The 22,819-nt window shown below is 44.1% G+C and overlaps 1 protein-coding gene across 1 annotated transcript in view; it reads left to right on the forward strand.

The window, feature by feature from the left end:
- hmcn2 (hemicentin 2) overlaps positions 1-22,819 on the forward strand; it is a 46,474-nt gene that overhangs the window by 11,033 nt on the left and 12,622 nt on the right. Inside the window, exons 14-54 of the mRNA XM_085474845.1 lie at positions 83-196; positions 289-447; positions 545-739; positions 1,716-1,811; positions 1,935-2,062; positions 2,163-2,307; positions 3,008-3,120; positions 4,554-4,713; positions 4,804-4,963; positions 7,840-7,967; positions 8,465-8,716; positions 9,700-9,783; positions 11,580-11,771; positions 11,865-11,995; positions 12,169-12,313; positions 12,466-12,592; positions 12,688-12,845; positions 13,320-13,598; positions 13,674-13,816; positions 14,367-14,517; positions 14,619-14,837; positions 14,924-15,037; positions 15,147-15,334; positions 15,434-15,530; positions 15,602-15,763; positions 15,889-16,002; positions 16,197-16,393; positions 16,699-16,780; positions 16,869-17,000; positions 17,092-17,235; positions 17,315-17,474; positions 17,859-17,983; positions 18,065-18,248; positions 18,344-18,441; positions 18,523-18,801; positions 18,884-19,074; positions 19,319-19,400; positions 20,088-20,224; positions 20,323-20,464; positions 22,386-22,530; positions 22,644-22,771. Of these exons, the coding sequence (XP_085330971.1) occupies positions 83-196; positions 289-447; positions 545-739; positions 1,716-1,811; positions 1,935-2,062; positions 2,163-2,307; positions 3,008-3,120; positions 4,554-4,713; positions 4,804-4,963; positions 7,840-7,967; positions 8,465-8,716; positions 9,700-9,783; positions 11,580-11,771; positions 11,865-11,995; positions 12,169-12,313; positions 12,466-12,592; positions 12,688-12,845; positions 13,320-13,598; positions 13,674-13,816; positions 14,367-14,517; positions 14,619-14,837; positions 14,924-15,037; positions 15,147-15,334; positions 15,434-15,530; positions 15,602-15,763; positions 15,889-16,002; positions 16,197-16,393; positions 16,699-16,780; positions 16,869-17,000; positions 17,092-17,235; positions 17,315-17,474; positions 17,859-17,983; positions 18,065-18,248; positions 18,344-18,441; positions 18,523-18,801; positions 18,884-19,074; positions 19,319-19,400; positions 20,088-20,224; positions 20,323-20,464; positions 22,386-22,530; positions 22,644-22,771 (6,180 nt within the window). The remainder of the gene's footprint in view (positions 1-82; positions 197-288; positions 448-544; positions 740-1,715; positions 1,812-1,934; positions 2,063-2,162; positions 2,308-3,007; positions 3,121-4,553; positions 4,714-4,803; positions 4,964-7,839; positions 7,968-8,464; positions 8,717-9,699; positions 9,784-11,579; positions 11,772-11,864; positions 11,996-12,168; positions 12,314-12,465; positions 12,593-12,687; positions 12,846-13,319; positions 13,599-13,673; positions 13,817-14,366; positions 14,518-14,618; positions 14,838-14,923; positions 15,038-15,146; positions 15,335-15,433; positions 15,531-15,601; positions 15,764-15,888; positions 16,003-16,196; positions 16,394-16,698; positions 16,781-16,868; positions 17,001-17,091; positions 17,236-17,314; positions 17,475-17,858; positions 17,984-18,064; positions 18,249-18,343; positions 18,442-18,522; positions 18,802-18,883; positions 19,075-19,318; positions 19,401-20,087; positions 20,225-20,322; positions 20,465-22,385; positions 22,531-22,643; positions 22,772-22,819) is intronic.

A 22,819-nucleotide genomic window follows, 5' to 3' on the forward strand; every position in this document is an offset into this window, starting at 1 on the left:
AGTCCCGAGGCCTATGATGTAAAATGACTTGGGACATCCCTGGAATAAAAAGTTCATCCCACTGATTTTTTTTGTTCTGCAGAGGCACCAAGAATAACAGTGGTACAGCAGGTTGTGCTAGTGACTGTTGGTGGTGATGCAACTCTCGAGTGTCAGGCCACAGGCTTTCCGTCCCCTCTTGTCCACTGGTTCAAAGGTGAGTTAACGCCATACACAGTGCTTTTATTAAAATGACTGTGGAGATGTCTCTGTTAGAGGACGACAAGCTTATATTGCTCGTACTTCCAGGTGAACTCGAGGTGGGCTCTGCTCCTTTTGTTGAGCAGGACGTACATCGCGGGACGCTGCACATTCGTGGCGTGCAGGAGGTCGACGCTGGTCAGTACAGCTGTGTGGCGAGCAGCTCTGCTGGAACCTCCTCTGGCACTGTTAGTCTGGTGGTTGGAGGTGAGGCCACACTACAGTTTTCCACATAATACTTGTATTTCTCTCACATTTATACAAAGGAAAAAACATCCATCTGGCACCACTCTTCCTTCCACAGCGGGTCCATTGTTTTCCGAGGCACCGGCTGACGTGACAGTCAATGTCGGGGAGAATATCACCCTCCCCTGCACTGCCCGGGGATTCCCGCAGCCGACGGTGACCTGGCGCAGACAGGATGGCAGACAGATTCTCATGCGTTCAGACAGCCACAGTAAAACAATGCAGCTGGAGAACGGACATCTTCTAATCCAGAGTGAGTTATCACAGCAAAGAGCTTTGGTGTGCTGTGCGGCAGCCTCACGGTTTCCCTGCTCGAACTGGCTTGACTCAAATTGTGCAAGTATATATAGAAGAGTATCATATTAAATCCAGCTAACATTTTCTTAAGAGGTGGGAGAGCCGGGATGTCATTGCCATTGGTAAAGTTACAGTAAACCGATGCCTCTCGAATATCCATCCTGCTAAAAGCATTATCTCTGCTCTGTGAAAAGACTCTCCTTAAAATGTTGTTAATTATTTGGCAAGAGAAGGCGTCTGTCTTTGTCCTCATCAGGGCAGGGGGATCAAAGCTGTGAACTCTGGAAGATATTTCAGCCTGAAACATGACTATTCTTAGCCACATACCGTGATGCTTTGTGCTCCTGAGACTAAATGTTTATAGTGTGAAATATAATATTGGACAGGAACAGACATATTTACATGGGCCGTTTCTGTCACTGTTTCCATTTGCGGCTGCCCTCTGACCTGATTGGCTCCATCTGCTACAGATGGCTTTATTTTATTTTTATTACCTGCAGTTTCAGAAATGTCTCTGTTCATATTGCGTAGTGCTCAAACGCCACTATCTCCTTGAATCGTGCTCCTCACTAGTTACCTTTAATGCTTTATCCTGGAATCCTTCAATATTTGCTAGGACAGAAGAATTGAAACATATGTTGATCTTCCAAGATGTGATCTCAAGAGAATTTACTGAGTGGGACAGCAGGATAGCAGCTGAGCCAAACCCATTAATCCTGTTATTTTCTATTTTTAGCTCCTAATTACAGCACTGTCAGGCCAATAATACCAGTTGTTACTGAGTAGGGGTCTTAGCTGCTATTAGCATGAACTTATTTAGTTTTTTTAGATAGACTGTTTTCTTTCTTGGTAAGTGTGATGATGCTGCTACTCTCAGATGTATTGTAATGTGCGGCGGGGTGCATTTTTCAATGATGTGTGTTTGACTGTAGGTGTCTGGCTGGATGATGAAGGTCTATACATCTGCGAGGCCAAGAACCAGTTTGGAACCATCAAATCTGAGGCCAGAGTTAGTGTCACTGGACTGGGTAGGCTCTTTTTGTGATCCCATATATGCATGTAGCAGAAACACACAGAAGGACACTGTGGCTATAACACATATATTCCTGCTCTTGTTGTTTAATAATAATTTCAAATCCTTTTTCTTGCAGAGCCACCTCTATTGGCCCAAGTTGCCCCAGTGATCACCACCGGGAGCGGTCAGTCACTTAGTATTCCTTGCATGTTGTTGGATGGAATTCCTCTTCCAGAAAGACACTGGTCCAAGAATGGAAAACCTGTAAGGCTGGTAAAAACATCAAACTCAAACCTGCCTCTCCCATGGATCATATCTGTGTTTGTGTATGACAGGAATATTTTTACTTTTTTCGTTTGCACAGTTCCATCTGAACAGAAGGATGTTCTTGAGGAGCGATGGCAGTTTGTACATCGAAAGAGCCATCCCAGAGGACACTGGGATTTATGTGTGCACTGCGGTTAATGTGGCAGGCTCCGCGAACATCACAGTCAGCCTGGAGGTTCACGGTAGGAGAGTAAAGGAATAGTAACACTCACATTACCAATAAAATCAAAGCCAGCAAACAATAAGCACAAGCAGCTAAGACAGGCTTATAGTCTTGGAGATACTCCAGAAAGTAACTGACTCAAATTATTGTAGTAAATGACCCGCTGTAAAATCCCAAATTGTGTGTGTAATTTACATTTTTGGCACAGCCAGGTTAGTTGTTTCCCACTTTCTTCAAGTCTTTATACTAAGCTTCCATAATCCAAGCTAAACTAAACTTACATCTCCTACATCTGGTTCTATCGTCATATTTAATGTGCACTAATAAAATATCAGCAAGAAAATATATGAGCCTAATCTAAAAGCAGACCCTTTCACTCACTGAATGCACTTTCTCAGTGCAAAGTTTGCAACCACAGGCTATATAATTGGACAATTAAGCCAAAAATGTGCCAACTCAGCATGGAAAACAATTTTTGAATGAATCGACCACCTGTTGTCATCACAGAGAGAGGGCCTGCTTTATTGCATGCTTTGATAAATGGAGTCATGAGCATGTAATGACAGACAGCCAGGATCACGGTTCATCATCAGTTTGTAATGAAGAAATGCCTCAAACGCCGATGTTGCTGGTCAGCTGAGGCCGGTGGTAATGCAGCAGCAGATCGCTTCTTCACGCTCAGTCAGACAGCTGTGTTTTATGACCTTATTCTTCCACAGTGCCCCCAGAGATCAGCGCTGGTCCGTACCACTACATAGCCAACGAGGGTGTAGCCATCAGGCTATCATGCGAAACCACCGGCGTTCCCAAACCAGATGTTGTCTGGTCCAAGGTAACACTCGCAACCTTCAGCTTCAGCTCAGTAAATCAAGCGTGACTTCCACAGCACCGTCTAGTCCAAGGTCAGCCCTTTGTATCAGTTCAGCTTACAATGAGTCATTATTAGCACTTTGGAAATAATTATCACAATCAGGCAACAGCAAAAATCAATACTCAGCGGTGATGGGATCTAGATTATCCTTAAGAGTGCAATCTTGGACCGTGCCAGTCAATACAAGCATAACGATATTAATAAAACCAGAATCAAATCAGTGTGAAATGACTGATAATGAAAAAGGGTTTTAATTCTGAATTCATTTTGAGGCACACTGAGTTACTCTGGATATTTTTTTTATTTTACACATACATCTGTAGCACTTCAAATCGCCTTCACTTACTGTGATTACATTTACATAAATACAATTACATTTTTTTTGTCTTATTCAAACAGTTTTCTTTTTTTTCCCCTCTGGTCTTTTCTTTGATTTGTCAGAACACAAAAAAACAGAACAAAACAAAACACCACCAACAAAAACAGTTTCCACTGCAATCAAGACTTGATTAACCTGGCCAGGGAGGGAAGTAACCATGGCAACTTTACTATATTGCTGCTTGACTGGTGCAAATCACCCTGTTTTTATCGTACCTTAGGAATCTATTTCAAGACTTTCCCGCATCCCCTCCTAGTACAACACTTCATCATATCACGAGAGGAAAACACAAAAGTTTATGTGCAACCAGGCGGTGCTAAGCCGATGCTCTCGATCCATCCAGGATGCAAAAACAGATCTTATTACAGCTTGTGTGGTACTGCAGCGTTGCCTTTGACAGCCGCTGCAATATAACAGATTAATAATTTGTAATGTTGCTAAAGCTGTGAGATAAATATTGCCTGGTAAAAAGTGTACATTTATCTTTGACGTGTAGTGAAGCAGAAGCGGCAGTTTGTATACTGTTAATGCATCTGTTTCTCTTCCACCACTGAAATTAGGAACTGCAGTGATATCATCTTTTCTTTAAAGGCAAGAAAAACATGGCCGATGAAATACCCTGCCACTATTACGTACCCTGTACTAATACTACCCTGCACGAGGTCAGCATGCTGTTGTTGTCTACATGTTGTTGAACTGAGCCGGATTTATATTCCACCCGGCCTTTCCCCTAACATTTTCAAAATGTTACTCTAGAGTCAAGTAAATTTACCTTCTTGTCAGATAAAAGTGTATCTGTTAAAGCGCTCTAATGTTCAGAGCGAGTGGATGCGCAGCTGCCTCGGTTCTTGCGTGTGCACGCTGCAGATAGAGAGCAATCCGAAGGGGTGGCCAGTAATTCCATTAGACATCAAAGGTTGGGTTGTAAACCTTGAACTAATCTTAGCATCCATGCGCACGCTTGTGTGGAGGACTTTTCTAATATAATATGTTCTGTCTGATCTTATTCTGCCAGGGGAGGCAGCCCCTGCCCAGGGACAGCTCCGCTCTTCAGTCTGACTCTGAGGGACACCTCCACATCCCCAACCCCTCCGCCGAAGATGCAGGCATCTACATCTGCACTGCCACCAGTCCTGTGGGCTATGCTAGTCGCGAGATCCAGCTGAGTGTCAATAGTAAGGCGAACGGAGGCAAACAGTTTGCGTTTGGAATTGTAAAGGAAGTGCCTATGTGGTCGTCTAACAAGTTCTTTTGTTGTGTTCAAGCTGTGCCAAAGATAATGGGCGTGACTGGTCACGACAACACAGTAAACATGGCTGCAGAGGTGGGGGCAGAGGTTGTTCTCCCGTGTGAGGCTGAAGGGAGTCCTTCTCCGTTAGTCACGTGGAGCCGAAACGGGCATCCCATCCCCCCCGTCACAGCTGGGTAAGAGGAAGCCTTACCTCACCCCGACAATCATGCAGTTAAATGTCTCAAATATAAGCTGACATAATCCAAAAGCACTAACCATACTTTACCTCTGACTTAACTAACACCTGAGTCAGCTTTTACAAAGAGCTCTGGCTGTTGTTCAAAGCTTCTGCTAACATGTCGTAATGCCTCTGGAAGAGCGGCCAGGCAGAGGCAGCAGAGACTAGAGATCTGTGTGTGGGCATCACCAGTTGGCTAAACCGAGGTAAAACATCTGGTCCCACGTGGTTGCCTGATTCCTGGCTTTCATGTGTGGTCACTCTGGGCGCAGACAGGCAGGCAGGCTGCCCCGAGACACGAGCTGGATGGATGACAGGCAGACTCTTTGGGCCAGACACCAGGCCGAATCATTTAGTGCAGATAGAAGAATGACAGAGGGAGTTGAAAGCCGTTGTGACTCAGATACAGTATGACTTGTGTGGGGTCAGGAAGAAGGAAACGGTGGGGGGTGGCGTTGGAGGGAGGGGGTGCCAGGAAGAGGGGCGGAAAGTGAACTGACAGTGGAAGAGATACAAGTTGTGTCTGTCTGATGTTCAGATTCCCCGCGGTGTTTCGGCAGTAAAACAACATGCTGACTCTTTACTAGTCCTGTCTGATGAGAATAACACATCCCTGTGAACAAACCCAGCGTCATGCTTTGCATACGCAGGGACCTATGGAAGGAGCGGGCTCTGTAAAGGAACATTAACTCCTTTAAGCTACACTCTGAGGTTCGGAGGAAATAACTGAGGGGTGCTGATTTTTAAAATAACTTAAACAGTGGGAGATGATATTTATCTCATATCCATGTATTCAGACTAGTACCAGGCAGGGAGTTTTTTGTTTTTCTCTTTCCTTTTTTCAATACTGAGTCAGAAGATTTGGTCACAGGAGACCTGATCCTGATGAGGCCAATTTGTCCCAGTTAGTCTTTGGCCAGTCGCACTGTGTACACAGATGACACCAATGTGGGGAGTGATGGATGAGCGAGAGGGGCTGTTCATGTCACGCGGAGCAGCACCGCTGTAGCCTGAGCTCACATTAACCACTGCAGAGGCCGCCTTTCAGTTTTCGAGCTGGATGCTGTCGTCTCTCCTACGGCTGTTTGGGGAGGTGGGGGGGTGGGTGAAAGACATTACACCATATGTGCGTCTAAAATACAGAGCTCTTTGTGCTTCTAGCTCGTTTCCACTTAGACAGGCGTGTTATTGTTAGAATTTGGTTGCTTAGCAGACACACTTATCAAAGATAAATCGCAGAGGTGTGTTTACATTGCTGTATATTATACATTTGTACAGCTGGATAGCTTCTGTAGCATTTCAGGTTACCACACCCTCCTTTAAAGTTGCTGACCCACAGCAAGCAAGGCCTGACTTTGGAGCTGAGGTTGTGTACTGGAGTGTATGTGATGACCACCATCTGTCCACTTGTTTGACTTTGACAAACATCAAAAAAAAACAAATGGCAAGTTGGGCCAAAACGTTGCTTTGAACTTAGTTGGTCCCAGGAAGGATGACGCTTTGACTTTGGAGACCTGTGCGACCTTTCATTCGAGCTCCACCATTAAGTCAACCTTTTGATTTTCACTTTATCTTTATTTCCTGACCCCGCGGTCGTAAACGCACAATAGCTGCACACGCAAACAGAAAAATCCGCATTGATCTTTTTGAACCTACAACCTTTCCCATGGTGATATTATCAGGTCAAACACTGCTGACCCTTTCACATTGTAATTATCCCAGACAATCGTACTTAGCTCTGGATGAGGTCCAGACTCCGGCTATTGCTTGCTCTTTATGAACTCTAACCCTCACACATTTTCTTTTTCCATTTCAACAAAACAACATAATTGAATAAGGACCACTAAGTGTTTGACAGCATAATTCAATTTATGTATACCTGTCAAATGCTCTGATACTTGTTGTACAACCCAAATACCAAAAAAAAAAAAAAAGTTTGGACGCTGTATAAAATGTCAACCAGAACGTAATGATTTGCGTCTCTCATAAGCCCACATTTTATTTACAATACAGCACAGAAAAGATATTAAATGTTTAAACTCTGAAAAAATATGAGCTAATTCTGAATTTGATGGCAGCAACAAATCTAGAAAAATTGGGGCAGGGCCATGTTTACTACTGTGTAGCATTCCCTCTTCTTTTAACAGCAGTCCATAAACATCTGGGAGCTGAAGAGACCAGCTGTGGGACTTCTTGGAATGTTGTCCCGTTCTTATGTGATATAGGATTCTAGCTGCTCAGCAGTCCTAGATCTTCTTTGTCATGTTTTTCACTTCATGATGCCAGATGTTTCCAGTTGGTAAATGTTTTGAACTGCAGTTCAACACCCAGACTCTTCTGCTATGAAGTTATTGTAATAGATGCAGTGTGCAGTTTAGCATTGTTTTGCTGAAATGTGCAAGACCATCCCTGAAAAAGACATCATCTGGTACAAAGTTTCTCTGGAATCTTTCTAGCTTTGCAGATGTGCAAGCTGCCACTTTTGCTATTGCACCCCCTGCAGGATTTTGAAATGAGTGCTGATAACAACACAGACGCTCCCTCTCTTCTTTGCTGCAGAGATTTTTGTGTCCATTTTCTCCAAAAAAGAAGTTAAAGTCTTGATTCATCTGAACACTGAACAGTTTTCCACTTTTCCTCAGTCAGCTTTAAAGGAGTTCTGGCCTGCAGGAGGTGGTTTATATGCATGCTTCAAAATATAGGAGATATAGGAGAGAAAAAGAAAACAGACACACCTATTTTATCAGAACACAGTAGCTGTAGATCTTCAGTGACTCATAAAGTTCTGTGTTTTCTCCATGTCTTTGCCCTTGACCCCTAACCACTCCCCAGGTTCACTGTTTTGCCTTCAGGCTCTCTGAAGATCACTGATGTGCGCCTGATTGATAGTAAACTGTACACCTGCACTGCAGAAAACCCAGCAGGCAACGCGTCCCTAAGCTACAATTTACACATTCAAGGTAACTCCACAGGGTTTCAGTAAAAGTTGAAGTTTATGGAAACTTGTTTGTTCAGCCAATATCTTTAAGTCTCTGTGTGAATATATCACTTATATGTGAGACGTGTGTATGAATACAGTTCCAAATATTTTTGCACATAGATTTTTGCTACTTTAAAGCCATTTACCATGACATACTCAAGTTACAGTTTTATGATGGGCTTAAAGCTGCTGTCGAGCTTCAATATTGCATTAACAGCTGGGGAATTTCATTCATTTTTATGCACAGTTCTCTATGTTTTTTTTTCATTTCAGGTTTGAGAGTTGATGCGAAATCAGTTGGTTATCGGTAGTTGTGGGCCATCCCTTTGTTATTTCTTCATAAATTTAGCAGGAAAAGGGAACTGGAGATTATTCAAAGCTACAGCATGGACAGCCTGTAACTTTAATGTGATAAAGTTTGTGTCAATGTTCAAAACTATGTGCATCTAATATTTAGGATATTTGTTTTGTCCTCAGCTAAACCCAGGATTCTGCCAGCACCCTCCCTCCTGAAAGCCCTGCTCGGCCAAACAGTGACTCTGCCATGTATAGCGCAGGGAGAGCCGAGCCCTGAGATCAGCTGGTTTCGCAATGGATCACCTGTTGGGGACAAGAATGTTACACCCCTGAGGATCCAGCAGGTCAGCCACGCCGACCAGGCCGCCTACCGGTGTGTGGCCTCGAACAGTGCAGGACAGGAGACCTTGGAGATCAAGCTGGAAATTCTTGGTGAATGTCACGAGTTCAATTCCTCAGACCTGCTTGTTCACTTGCAGAACTATTAAATTGTGACTCGTGGTTGTTTTCTATGATATATCTGAACAACTATTCACTATCACTGGTCATATGAAGGTTCACTAATGATGCATCTGTTTTCGGCCCTCTCAGCGTTTAGAGGCACATTCACTTTAGGCGCACATTGACCGTACAAACTGGCAAACAGTGAGCTATTTGACCTTCTGATAAACATTCACAAAGGGAGATGACTTCGGGTTAAGAACTCAGAGTCGTGTCCATTTGTACTGAATCAAGCTTGCTTGTTGTTATTTACGTGATATATAAATAATATTATTCTTCCCGATCAGTCCCCTTTTATATTTCCATGCCCTTGTTCCTCTCTGACACATGCTCTTACTCATCTGCAGTCTGCCTTTGATGCTTTCCCAGCTTCCCTACTTAATCATTTACTCATTTTCAACATCAAGGGGATCAAGCGCACAGGGACATTCTAACCTCTCCTAAACCAAAACTCATCTTTTAAAAGCAAAAAACTGGATTTTCCCATTCTTCTTACAGATGTTCAGGCTTTAACAGCTGTTGTTTCTTTTTGCAGCAACCCCTGTAATTGCTTTGATTCTCTCTATTTCACGCTTGACTTGTTGGTTTCAGTTTGACTTACATGTGCCGTTTGTGTGGTCCTGTCACTTTGTGTGGCATTTTTTGGGGTCTCTCTCTTAAAAAAATGATCTCGATCTCAATATGACTGTCTGATTTAAGAGATAAGAAAAAGAAGTCAGCCTGGCTCAGGCTGTCAAAGCATGATGCACGCTCTGGTCATTGGGGAGAATCTGTTCGGTTTTTCAAATCATGTTTAGATCCTATTGAGGCTTCTTCTTACTCCGAAACCTAAAACTAATTGTCATTGCACCTCTTATTTATTAGCTGCCCTTGCACTTTGAACTAGCACTTAACATATTTTTCTGTACTCACAGAGGCCCCGACCTTTGCCGAACCTGGAGATGTTATCATGGAGAAAGTGGCAAACAGCAAGGTCATCATCCCTTGCCCCGCTAAAGGTATGGAATGATTCACAGATGAGTCAGCGTGGACACACTGAAAAGGTGTAATTCAAGTTTTAGGGAGCCTAAAACTGAACTCTGTCATCTTTCAGTTTGTTTCTGCAACACAGAAAGGAGAAAAAAAAGAGAGAAATCAATGTTATATGTAGGACAGTGATGTGTTTTTGTGCGCAATCAAAAGAATGTTTCACTGTCACCACAGACTCCTAGTTGCCATCTTAAAAGGAGAAACTTCTTTTCACTGCAGCACCCGGAGGCATGCCATTGTCTCTATTTCCTAACATCCATTTGCGAACGAGAGACATTCTGTAGGGATGTGGAGGACCTGCTGTTTTATCAAAACGCAGCAAGCGTCGGTGTCGCGTCTCCGTCTGGACTGATGGCTACTCAGTGGCAGCCCGCACAAACAGGTATTGTTTGTGTGGAGCTGTGTCATGGTAACCAGCTCAATGAGAGGAGGTGAGCACTGTGTATAATGTGGAGCAACAGCTGGAACATCAGTCTGCCTCCTGCCTCTGTGAGCCACATCTGCTTTCCTGTGTGTCGGGCCTGCTGGGAGCGGAATCCTAATTACAGGCTGCTTCTGGCAGATAAAGGACAGAGATGTCTGAGGTGCGCCGTGAAGCACAGGAAGAGAAAGACGAAGCCTCGCTGGCCTCACCTTTCTTCTGAGTCATACGGAAGGGTTGACAGTACCAAGCACAGAAATACAGAAATGCTTGATGCTCTTGACGGGCCGGAGAGGCAGTCAGCCTGCAGCACCAAACGAGGATCCCCACTTTCTTTGGTCCTTTTGTTTTCTTTGAGATCTATCTGCACGAGGGGAAACAAGCACAGTCTCTGCCAGAAGGAAATTATTAATTCACCAACAAGCACATTGCATTTGATAGAGGTAATTATTGGAGAAACACATGGAAGAGATAATCTCAGACTTCGTCAGCCCCGGTAAATAAATTCAGAGCCTGCTAATGAGATCTGTTAACATCTAAAACACAACATCTGTATGCATTTCCCGCAGCAATGAGATAATGAATTTGCTTCAGAGCTCCTTAACTGTAAACACGTGTTCTGAGAGGAAACAGACAGTAACGTCACCTTTGGTTGTGCTGCGTCTTCTCCTGCTTTTTGGGGGATGGAGAAGGAAGGGTGCTGCGGTTGATTTTTCAAGTGGTGTTTGTATATGTGTCACCTCTGTAAATCGAGGGAGTGTGGCTCTGTGCTGCTCTGTTAGTCTGTTAGGGAATCTGTTGTGGAGATTTTTGGAGGGTTACAAAGCTTTTTAAATTCTCCACCTTGTCCCTGATCCAGTTTTCTTCTGTCGGGCATTTCTAGCTCTATTTCCACCCAATAATCCACCAAACACATGTGTTTTTAAGGCTCCTGAGGAAACACGCCAGTGCCTTTGAACCACTTGTTCAACCACTATCTTTCTTACAGCTCTTACTCTCTCTACTCACTCTCATCCCAGTGTTTAGCAATAAATCTTTATGTCTGCATTTTAAGTATTACATCCTCCGTCACTCCTCTATGCAGTGTTTTACTTTTTTTATGTGACTTTGACCTTGAAATCTTAAGCCTGCAGGCGACAAGGACTCTAACCATTTTGGCATCCACTCCCTGCTGTCCTGCTGTCTGATAAATGTAGAGAGCTGGCTTTTTTGTAGTCTGGGCTGCTTGCCCGTTAAGTTATCCTGCACAGAAGAAGAGAGATGGAAGTAACTCTTCTTTCTGTCCGATATGATCAATAAAGCTAATTTTATCCTCACTCGCTTTTCTTGTCGCTGCACCTGCAGGTTCGCCTAATCCCAAAGTACGCTGGTTCAAGAATGGCCTGGAGATACACCCCGAACAACCCGACTTTTCCGTGGCGAGGGATGGAGCTCTTGTAATTAGCGCAGCGTCTGCCAGCCACAGTGGGGACTTCAAGTGTGTGGCAGTTAATGAGGCAGGCTCTGTGGAGAGAAAGACCAGGCTAAAAGTGAATGGTGAGAACTTATCTCATGGCTGTTTTCCTGCTGTTAAAAGTATATTTTACACATAACGATGGTCCATAAACCTTTCTTTCTGTGCTGTCTTAGTTCCCCCTGAAATTCAAGATAATGGCCAACCGCTGAACCTCACTGTCACCTTGAAGCAGCCTCTCACGCTGGGATGTGACGCCTTTGGGATCCCCTCTCCAACAATCACCTGGACTAAAGATGGCAAAGCTGTGAGTGTGTCATCCTGGATTCCCATTTACAGAAAAATCTAAAAGCCAGGTTACATGTTTTTACTGTAAATGCTATCTTGTCGATCTCTAGCGGTACAATGCCACCAAGTGGCAATTATTTCAATAACATTTAAACAGTGTGGATGCACTCAAGCTGATTTCTGTGTGTGCAGGTGGACAACCCTGGGGTGTATCTTGAGAATGGAAATAGGCTGCTCAGAATCTACAGAGTTCAGCCTGAACATGCAGGACAGTTTGTCTGCACAGCTCAAAACTCAGCTGGAGAGACCCAAAGACAATATAACATAGTGGTGCAAGGTGAGCTCATTATAAACCTGCTTTCACATGGATATTTAAGAGGAAGGTATAAGGCAGCAAGAAAGACCAGTTTGGGGATCTGTGATAAGATACACATTCAGCATTCATTCTTAATGCAAACTAGTCATTGAGCATGTGGTGTTTTTCGCCAGCTCCACCTGTGATCTCAGGAACGTCTCGAATGCAGGAGTTAACTGTGGTACTGGGCCAGGAGGTGGAGTTTCAGTGTCGGGTTAGTGGAAAACCAGCGCCAAGAGTGGAATGGAGCCGCGACGGAGAGTAAGAATCTCTTTTATCGACGTGACATTCAGCAGCGTACACAGGATGCAGGATTCACTGAATTGATTCGATCATCCTTTCCGTTCTTTCTCCAGGGTTCTGTCCCGCGATGGAGACCCTCATGTGGAGTTTCTGGAAGATGGCCAGGTGCTGAAGGTGAAGTCAGTAAGGCCGAGAGACCAGGGTCTTTACCGGTGTCTGGCCAGTAACGACGCAGGAACTCAGATGCGCCAATTTAGACTCAACGTCCAAGGTTGTTTTGAACATTTTTTTTAACAAAATGTAAACCTCCAACTACACTCACCTGAATTTAACAGCAGTTATTGATTTAACACCTATGAAAAAAACAAAGCAAAAAACAAAACAGTTGTATAGATTCAGGATATTACTCTGACATTTTTCCCTAAATTGCTGCTGTTATGGCAACACTCTGAGAAAGAGAATTGCGAGGCATCATATATAATTCATGTGAATGCCCAGCCTCTATAGTAACATAAGTTAACATTGTATTTAGCCATGTGGTCGATGTGCACATATTGAATTCTCTTTAAGGGGACATTTCTCTGTCAGGTGCAGTAATAGAGTACCACACGCTGCATTTCTTTTTTAGAAGGTTTCCTACACAAAAGCAAAGCATTCGCCTGTTGCTCTGGTTATTCTGTACTGTGTGCCAGTAAAAAATGATTTGGCTGTTAAAAATAAACGTGTTCTCTGTTTTTTACTCCAGCCCCTCCCACTATTAAGGGGACTACTGAGACATCAGAGGTGTCAGTGGTGCTGGGTTTCCCTGCAATCCTCCCCTGCAACGTCGAGGGCTTCCCCACACCCAGCATCACCTGGCTCAAGGACAATCACCCCATCGTATCCACTCCCCAGCTGACATACACCCGCGGTGGGCTGGCCCTGCGGCTGGGTTCGGCACAGGGAGACAGCAGCGGCCTCTACACTTGCAGGGCTACAAATCCAGCTGGCACTGCCATCAAGCACTATTCACTCAGTGTTCTGGGTAAGAGACATGTGCATCTCTAACAAGGTGAAAAATAAAAGAGGGATTTGATTTTTAATGTTTTCATCTCTTTAGTCCCACCGCAGATAGAAGGAGACTCCACCTCCCTAACGTTTGGTGGTCAGGAACAGAAAGTGCGGATCAACGGGAGCTTAACTCTGTCCTGCCTCGCCAAAGGTTTCCCCGAGCCCAAAGTCCAGTGGTTCAAAGACGGACAGGTCCGTGTGTGTCACCGTTAAAAGCTATGCTTCCTAAAATCAAAATGTGTTTTCAATGGAACAAGTTCTAACCTCTGCCAGCCTCTATTGGCAACTGGTATGAATTACAGCAACCCTCTTGCACAACCCACCTCCACTCGCCTTATTTAGTGTGATGAGTAAGCCAGTTAATTATAGACATAGAGGAAGAATCCAGTGATTAAACCTCAAGACATAAAACACTGTGCGATTTCTTTTTTTGTTTTTTTCGTGACCTACTGTGTTTTGATGTACTGTGTCCTTTATTCTGTTCAGAATGCAAGTGCACGTGTATGAATATTCTGCAGGGCCTACAATATGAGAAGCAGGAATTGGATTAAAGATGATGTAAAATATGATTTTCTTTCTGAGTGTGGGTGGAAGCTCTGTATGTCTTGGGTGTTTTAAAGCCACATTTAAAGATCTGCTAAATATTTTCTTGACACAGTAGTTCAAAGAGGCAACAAATCTTAACCCACAGATTCCTGCGAGCAATACTTCACATTAACTGTGTATTTTCTTTGTGTTTTAGCTGCTGACTGGAAACATCCATGCTGGCATTAAAGAGAGCGGCCACTTCCTTCACATAGAGAATGCCATGCTGTCCCATGAGGGTCAGTACACCTGTGTGGTCACCAACTCTGCAGGAGAGGACAAGAGACACTTTCGTGTAACTATTCAAGGTGTGTTCGGTTAATTCAGTGCATAGCAGCTAGAAAAACACTTCATTTTAAAACCTTTGTATAGAAAGCAATCTGGCTCTAATGTGCCGCTGTCTCTTTAGTCCCTCCGATTTTCCACCGGGTGAATAACAGGGAAGCATCCTGGGGTTTGGGACACGAAGACGACCTTAATGATGAGAACGTGGTGGAGAAGCGGGAAGTTGTGCTAGGCCATCAAATCAGCCTGTCCTGTGAGAGCAATGCCATTCCCCCTCCCAAGCTCAGCTGGTATAAAGACGGCAAAAAGTTAACCTCTGCAGATGGAGTGGTGCTTCTTCCAGGTCAGGGAAAACTCTGTAAAACCTCATGTAAAACCACTAGTGCAGTTGTTATATGTAACTGAGGAGTCATTTTTAATGTATGACAGGGGGACAAGTGCTACAAATTGCCCGAGTGCAGAAGGAGGATGCTGGAAGGTATACGTGTCAGGCTGTTAATGAGGCAGGGGAGGATCGCATGCACTTTGATCTGGAGATTCTAGGTAAGTGAGTACATATACCTAAGTTAGATGTAATTAAAATGTTTGCATAATAAAATCTGTGATTATAGAGATGTAACTTAATAATTTCAGTTGTGTTTAACTTCCATAGTCCCTCCTGTTATTACTGGAGCATCAAAGGAGTTTATGGAGGAGATAGGAGCAGTGGTTAACAGCACCGTGGTTCTACACTGTGACGTGATTGGACATCCAGCTCCAGTCGTCTCCTGGCTGAGAGAAGGGCAGCCGGTGCACATGGACTCACAGCACCACATCAGTGAGGATGGGACTCAGCTTCAAGTTAGTTATCTCTGACCTTTGTGCACCGTTGCCAGCAAATAGACAGATCCAACCGTAACGTTCTATAGTGAAGAATAACGCTTGTGTCCTAACTTACAGCTTCTCAGTGTCCAGGTTTCAGACATGGCTGGGTATTCGTGTGTAGCGGAGAACAAGGTCGGAACAATTGAGAAGCTCTTCAGTCTGACAGTGCAAGGTAAACCCCCCCCCCAAAAAAACCCCAAAAAAGTCTTTACTGTGATATGCAACTCTCTTCTTTTTTTGCAGTCCCTCCTAGAATAACAGGCCCTAAAGAGGAGGAGGTTAGTGTGACTGAGGGCCACATGGTGTCTTTGCTGTGTGACGTCCAAGCATACCCTCCTCCAGAGATTACCTGGACCAAAGATGGACAAGTCCTCCATTTCAGCACCAGCATTCACATTCTGCCAGGTTAGCCTCTGGGCCATCTTCAATACCCAAATCCTTCAATCAGAAGCATTATATTGGGTAGAATCTAATTCTTGCACTGATATTTCATATCATTATTTGATATATTGCCTATATATATGTAATAGGTGGCCAGATGCTACAGTTGCCCCGGGCCAGACTAGAAGATGCAGGGCAATATGTTTGCACAGCCACCAACTCAGCAGGGCAGGACCAGAAGAGTATTCTCCTCAGTGTTTATGGTGAGCAAACACACTGTGACCCATCTGCACAATTCAGCCACATATACAGATGATCAAATCCCAAAACACTGCCTGGCAAAAAAAATCTGTTTATCTCAAGCCAGCTGTGACTGAGAAGAGTTCAGGAGTGACTCATTCGAATTCTGAATGAATCAAACTGAGATCATGTCCTCTCTAAATGTGCAAACCAACAGTCGTGCCCACCCTGAAGCCCCGGCACGATGCTGAGTCAGACTCGGTGACCCCTCAGGTTGGCTCCTCAGTCACCTTGCGATGCGAAGCCCACGGCTTCCCCGAGCCTGAAGTCACGTGGTACAAGAATGGGCTCCAGTTGGCTGCAGGGAACGGACTAAAGATGGATCAGTACCAGCTGGAGATAATAGGAGTCCAGGTCAGACTCATCAGACATTTTTTATAGCTGCAAACAAAACATAAAAAAGGATTTTAAGGGGTTTTCAACAGCGTGCTGATGTGTAATGTATACATATTTTCACTGCACTCACTGTTCCTTTATCTGGTGCATTTAAAACCCCTGAGATAATTCTGACTAATTCTAACAGGCTGGAGCTGAGATCACCCATCTGAAAGCATTTGAAGCCGGTGTTCCAAAAAAAAAAAAAAAAAAATCATGAATCCCTTTGGATTATAACTTGTAAAGAAAACACAACTCACAATTTTTTCCTTTGTGGTTACTAGATGGGAGATAGTGGCACGTACACTTGCAAAGTGTCCAATGTGGCTGGACAGGCGGACAGAACCTTTAGGCTGACGGTTCATGGTAAAAATCACTCTGTAGCATTTTGGAACAAAATCGCTATAGACAAATGTCTTTAATGGACTAAATTCTCATAAATATATATTGACAGTTCCACCTGTCCTGGATGGACCTCTTCGAGAGTCTCTAAATTATAGCCTGGGCTCCCACGTGGCTCTGCTGTGTGAGGCCACAGGCGTACCCGTTCCCAGCATCTCTTGGCTTAAAGATGGAACTCCTATTGGTAAGTGGAAGGAGTGACATGGAAATGTGGAGAAATGCAGACTTGCCAAAGGGTGTCACAGCTAGATTAAGTGGATCTGTGTGGTTTCCAGAAAGCAGCCTGCAGTGGCAGTGGTCTGTTCGAGGCACCAGGCTGGAGCTGGGGCCTCTCAGCCTGTCTCATGCCGGAACATACACGTGTGTGGCCAAGAACAGCGAGGGAGAAACACGAAAAGAGTACACAGTCACCGTGCAGGGTAACGAGGTTTCTTAAAGCATGTGTTATGAGAGAAATGATTTCAAAAGGTGTTTAACAGTAATCTCTGCCCTACTCAGTCTCCCCAACCATCCTGGACTCTGACCTCCCATCTGAAGTGAGTGCACCCAGAGGAGAGGAGCTGACCCTGGAGTGCAGAGCAAATGGAATCCCCACACCTCGCCTCAGCTGGCTGAAAGATGGAGTGACTCTGGAGGGATCGGATGCCCGTCACATTGCGTAAGTCATTCTCAGGCCCCGCTCTGTCAAGTGTGAAGTAATCATAACAATGGTAAATATTTTAATCGATGAACAGCCTTCATTAAGGGTTTGGGAAAGTGTCACCGTTAATCAGAAACACAGAGAATGATGTGCACGACGAACAAATGGTTTATAGTGTCTTGCCCAGTTAGATCATGAAAAACTGTAAAAGCAGCTGCTTCACAGCTGTTCGCCAGCTTATGTGGTCATCAGACAGTAAGCGACTGTGTTTATGTATCTGCATGCGACTGTGAGAAAACTGTGGGATGTGGGTGATAATGAAAGAATTACACCGAGGTTCAGATGTGGACAAATAATAGAGAAAAATGGATGTGAAAACAAAGCGTGCTTGTTCTCTGGCAGCGTGACATCTGATGGCAGCACACTGACTTTGCTGCGCCTGAGTCCTGAGGATTCTGGGACGTACACCTGCCTGGCTGTGAATTCGGCCGGCCAGGAGAGCAAAATCTACACCGTCTTTACTCTAGGTTGGTTTTTCACCCCTTAGCTTTGTTTATCTGCGTTAAGTTTCTGAGCGATTTCTTCACAGTCTATTTCATCTGTGGCAGTACCGCCATCTATTTCTGGTGAGACCACCATCCCCAAAGAGGTGCAGGTCACGCAGGACAGCGCTGTGACACTAGAGTGTCAGGCAGCAGGAAACCCCCCGCCTCAGATCAGCTGGCTGAAGAATGGGCATCCGCTGCTCCTCAGTCACCGCGCTCGCCTCCTCTCCGGTGACTCTTTGCTGAGGTCAGTTAAGATGATTACAGACTGTGTTGTAAAAAGATTACAGGTTGGTGGATGAGGTCATTCTAAATGTTCTCTTTCTTCATTAAAAAAAAAAGGATTTCTCCTGTGCAGCTGTCTGATTCTGGAGTTTACACGTGTGTGGCACGCAGTCAAGCTGGTCTTGCAGAGCTCAGCTATAATGTCCAAGTCCAAGGTACAATCCCAACAGTAGATAACATGAAAACAGAACATGCTGGGTCGGTGGGGTTTCACACTCTGTGTTTATGGTCTGCAGTGCCCCCCGGTGTGAATCACGTCGAACCGGTGGAGCCAGTTTCAGTAATCCAGGGATCCTTGGTGACTTTATCCTGTGAAGCACGTGGCGTCCCCCCTCCGACGCTAACGTGGATGAAAGATGGACAGCCGCTGTCCCTTCACCGCAACCTGCTGCTGGATGGACAGGAGACAAGACTGCAGCTTCCTGACGTGGCCCCCTCAGATGCGGGCTTTTACAGCTGCGTGGCTAGTAACCAGGCTGGAAGCAGTACCAAGAGCTTCAACCTCACCGTGCTTGGTACGATCACCCTCTTTTTATTTATTTATATCTGCAATAAAGAAAAAGAACATAAGCTAACACATTTTGCTTTCTAATGCAGAGCCTCCAAAGATAGTCAGCTCCGACTCACCAGAAGAGCTGACCATAGCAGTTAACAGTCCACTTGAGCTGGAGTGCTCTGCTGTGGGAGTCCCACCTCCTACCCTCAGCTGGCTCAAGGATGGTCGGCCCGTGGAGAGATCTGATATCGTTCAGCAGGACGGAAACTTTATCAGGATTAGCAAAGTTCAGGTATAAATTACTGACTGTGCGAGCACATGTTCTCCTGAGATTGGCAATTTAAGGTGTAAAACTTTATTTAAGACAATGTATGTCGCTAAGACTTTTTCTAAGCAATCACTCCTGTTAAAAAACAAACAGAAAAACATACCCACTCTTTTTAAACCTTAGTCGTCACTTTAGTTGAGTGTAAATTTTCAAATAAAGCATTGTCATGCAAGAACCACTCAAGCTGATTGATATTGTCTCTTTAAAGGTCGAGGATGCAGGTCTGTACACCTGCTTGGCCAGCAGCCTAGCCGGAGAGGATGGAAAAAACCACTGGGTCCGGGTCCAAGGTGACACAAGCTGTTCTTGGATATTATTCAGCATGGAAGAAATATGTCATGCCCCCCTTTTCCCTTAACTTCCTCCTCTCTTTGCACCTGGTACTGCATGAATAAAGCTCTGTGTGCGATCAGGAATAAAAGTCTGGATTTTTACACAAGTGAAAAACAGACTTGCGCTGCTTGTATATCGGTCTCGCTGTTTTGCACGCAATATGACATGCATGCAGCGCAGGGTGCATTTTCTTGGGTTTTTATTGATGGCCTGACTTTAATTTATGAGTGTGCACTACTCACCATTTATTCCACTTGTTAATATTTGAGTAAAATGATGCTTCTATAAATATAATCATACACAATGCAGTTAAGACCTGCGAGACTGCTTAGATCAGTGTTTTCCCAAATTCATGGTGTTTCTTTTCCCCATTCCTATAATTAAGACTTTTCTAGAAGATTCAAAACTGTGTGGCACACATTTTTATAGCACTTTTTTTAGTAATGTCTTTTTTTAAGTGAAAACACATGCTTTTTATACCTGTCCCCGATCTACATTCTGACTTCATCTGTTCCACACGGCCTCATAACTTTACCAAGCTCTTCCTGAAGGAGCACTTCAGGCTCACAGCACTTTTTTTTTTTTTACTTTCCTTTTGTTGCTGTGGATCACATAAATCTTAATGGTCAGTGGTTGTGTTGCAGTACCACCAACGCTCCTTGGCTCCGGTGATGTGAGGACATTGACAGTGCCGGTTAACGGTCACCTCACTCTGGAGTGCCTGGCTGACAGCGACCCTCCTCCACACATAGAGTGGTACAAGGGTGAAACCAAACTGCAGGTGCAGAATGTGAACTCAAATAAGTCATCCACTATTAAAAGTATTGATCTCCTCTTTGACTTGCGTATTCTATCTTTCCTTTCCTTCTGTTGTATCAGCTGGGTGGTCGTATCCAGCAGCTGGCAGGGGGTCAGTACCTGGAGATACAGGAAGTCAGGTCTGAGGATAGCGGCCAGTATAGCTGTGTGGTTACCAACATAGCTGGAAGCAGCAGTCTCTTCTTCACTGTGGAAATTCTCTGTAAGCATACTTGTCATATCTTGTTTTTAAACTGTTGAACTTTTGAACCGTAGACATAAACACATGACAACCAAATATTTAACTCAGCAAGTTGCCAGTTACTGCAGTTAGTAACCAGTCCAAGTTATCAAGGAGAGAGTGAAAGACCAAAGTATACTCCATTCTTTGGAGTCATGCCAAACACTGCAGACAATGGAGCTGCTTCTAAAAATGTTTTGCAGTAAAAGTGTTAGTGAGCTATGAATGAATGGCACACTGAGCTGCTATTTATCAAGGGGTTGCCACAGTGAATACATCTGGATGCTTTGACTTGCCACAGATGGAAAAAAAAACCAAACAGTGGATGACCTTTGTGGTGTAACCCTCTAATTCAGGGGTCCCCAATCCCAGTCCACGAGGGCTGGTGTCCCTGCAGGTTTTAGATGTGTCCTTGATCCATCACTGCTGATTTAAATGGATACATTACCTTCTCAACATGTCTTGAAGTTCTTCAGAGGCCTGGTATTGAACTAATCATGTGATTCAGGTGTGTTGACCCAGGGTGAGATCTAAAACCTGCAGGGACAACGGCCCTTGTGGACTGGGATTGGGGACCCCTGCTCTAATTGATCCAGTCTTGGAATAAGACAAATGCAAGTACGATACCTCGTGAGCCCCTGAGGCTGGGTTTCTGTCGCCTCCTGGTGTCAAACCGGGGACCTACATGTAAGGCAAATGTGTTAACCACTACACCACGGAGCCACTAGTTTCTGAAATGCCTGTTAGAAAAAACAAACAAATGTTTAAAAGAGCTAAAAGAGCTGTCACTTTAATACATTGTCATGACTTATTTTGAACTTACATAAGAAGGTCATAGATACATTCAAAGAGTAGCTAGTTGTAGCTGAGGCTCTGCAGTACAATAGAACAGAAGCCGAATTAATTGTTCGAGGTGGAAATGATCAGACACCCCACAGTATGATATTATCACAGTTCTTCACAATGCAATACTAGTGTGATGTGCTGAGTGCTGAATATTGCACATATATTGTGATTTATCCCCTTTTTCATCTGCTAATCATGTTATCAAAGTTACACTTTTTATCCAATAAGATAAAGTTATCTCAAGTCATTTTTCCTGCTGGATAATGAGGTTGTCAAATATACCAACACTGCTACTGAAACCTGCCATAAATGTTTCTATAAGATGGAGTTAGTCTACTATTATTCTATTTTATTCTACTATACTGTTATATTTACTATTATAGCTGATAATACATCAACTGGGATAACTCTGGGATAAAGATGACATATTTGACCTCAGCAGCATTCCTGCTGTATAGGAATAAAACTAAAATACAACCAACTGGCAGTCCGTTGAGTTGAGTCCCCTTGAGTTTTGCTCATTAACAAAGACTCAGTCAGACTGTTGGCAACCTGTCTGCAACAGACTGCAACTGTTTGCACAAAGTTTGGGCGACATGTGCAATCACTTTGTGAGAAACCAATCAAATCTCTGTGTTGTATTAATTTAGAAAGGTGGTAAGTAACTTTGTACTTGCATGTGATCCAGATTCCTAAATATTTATATGTGTGAGGACTAATAGAGATGAAAGAGAAATTCCCCTGTCGTATTTCAACTTTTAATGCTGCCATTAAAGGTTGACTGTAGGTGGGTAGCTGGAGCAAAGTTCAAGAAGTTTATTTAGGAGGCTGAGTAAAGAATTAGAAGTAACATGTGGTAACATGTAACATCATCATTTGAAGAGAGGCTTAAAAAGAGCCACCTACTCAAGCAAGTTTCAAGGGAAACCACTGTTTGTGCGTTTAGGGTGGTTTTAAGGGAAATAAGTGTTTGGTGTGTCGTTCAACATTCATGTCTGGGGAGAAAAAAAGAGTTTTATATGCTAAACACAACAAGATTCTGTCTCTTTACTTCCAGTACCACCTGTAATAAAGGAGAGCAGCTCAGTGGTGACTGTACATATTGGCCAGGATGCAGTTTTACCCTGTGAAGTCAAAGGCGACTCCTCACCTGTGGTCATGTGGAGGAAAGACGGCTTCCCCGTGCGTCAAGATAACAATAAGTACGTCCTGAGATTTCTCACAGGTGTCTGTAATTGTATACGTCACACTCGACTGTATCTGTCGAACACAGACGCGGTGTATCCCCAACTCATTCATCTTTCGTGCATTTCAGATACACCATATTATCCGAGGGCTCGTTGCGCGTACATGCAGCTCAGCTGAATAACGCTGGTCGCTACTACTGCACCGCGTCCAACCAGGCTGGCTCAGATCACCGAGGAGTGGATCTTCGTGTGTTTGGTAAAGACAGTATAAGCAGTACTTAGCTTATGAAGATTTTGGGGATGC

The sequence above is a fragment of the Copadichromis virginalis genome, linkage group LG12, assembly GCF_057382275.1.
Source record: "Copadichromis virginalis isolate Kocher_CV1m ecotype Utaka linkage group LG12, C_Virginalis_male_GT1.1, whole genome shotgun sequence".
Taxonomy (NCBI): domain Eukaryota; kingdom Metazoa; phylum Chordata; class Actinopteri; order Cichliformes; family Cichlidae; genus Copadichromis; species Copadichromis virginalis.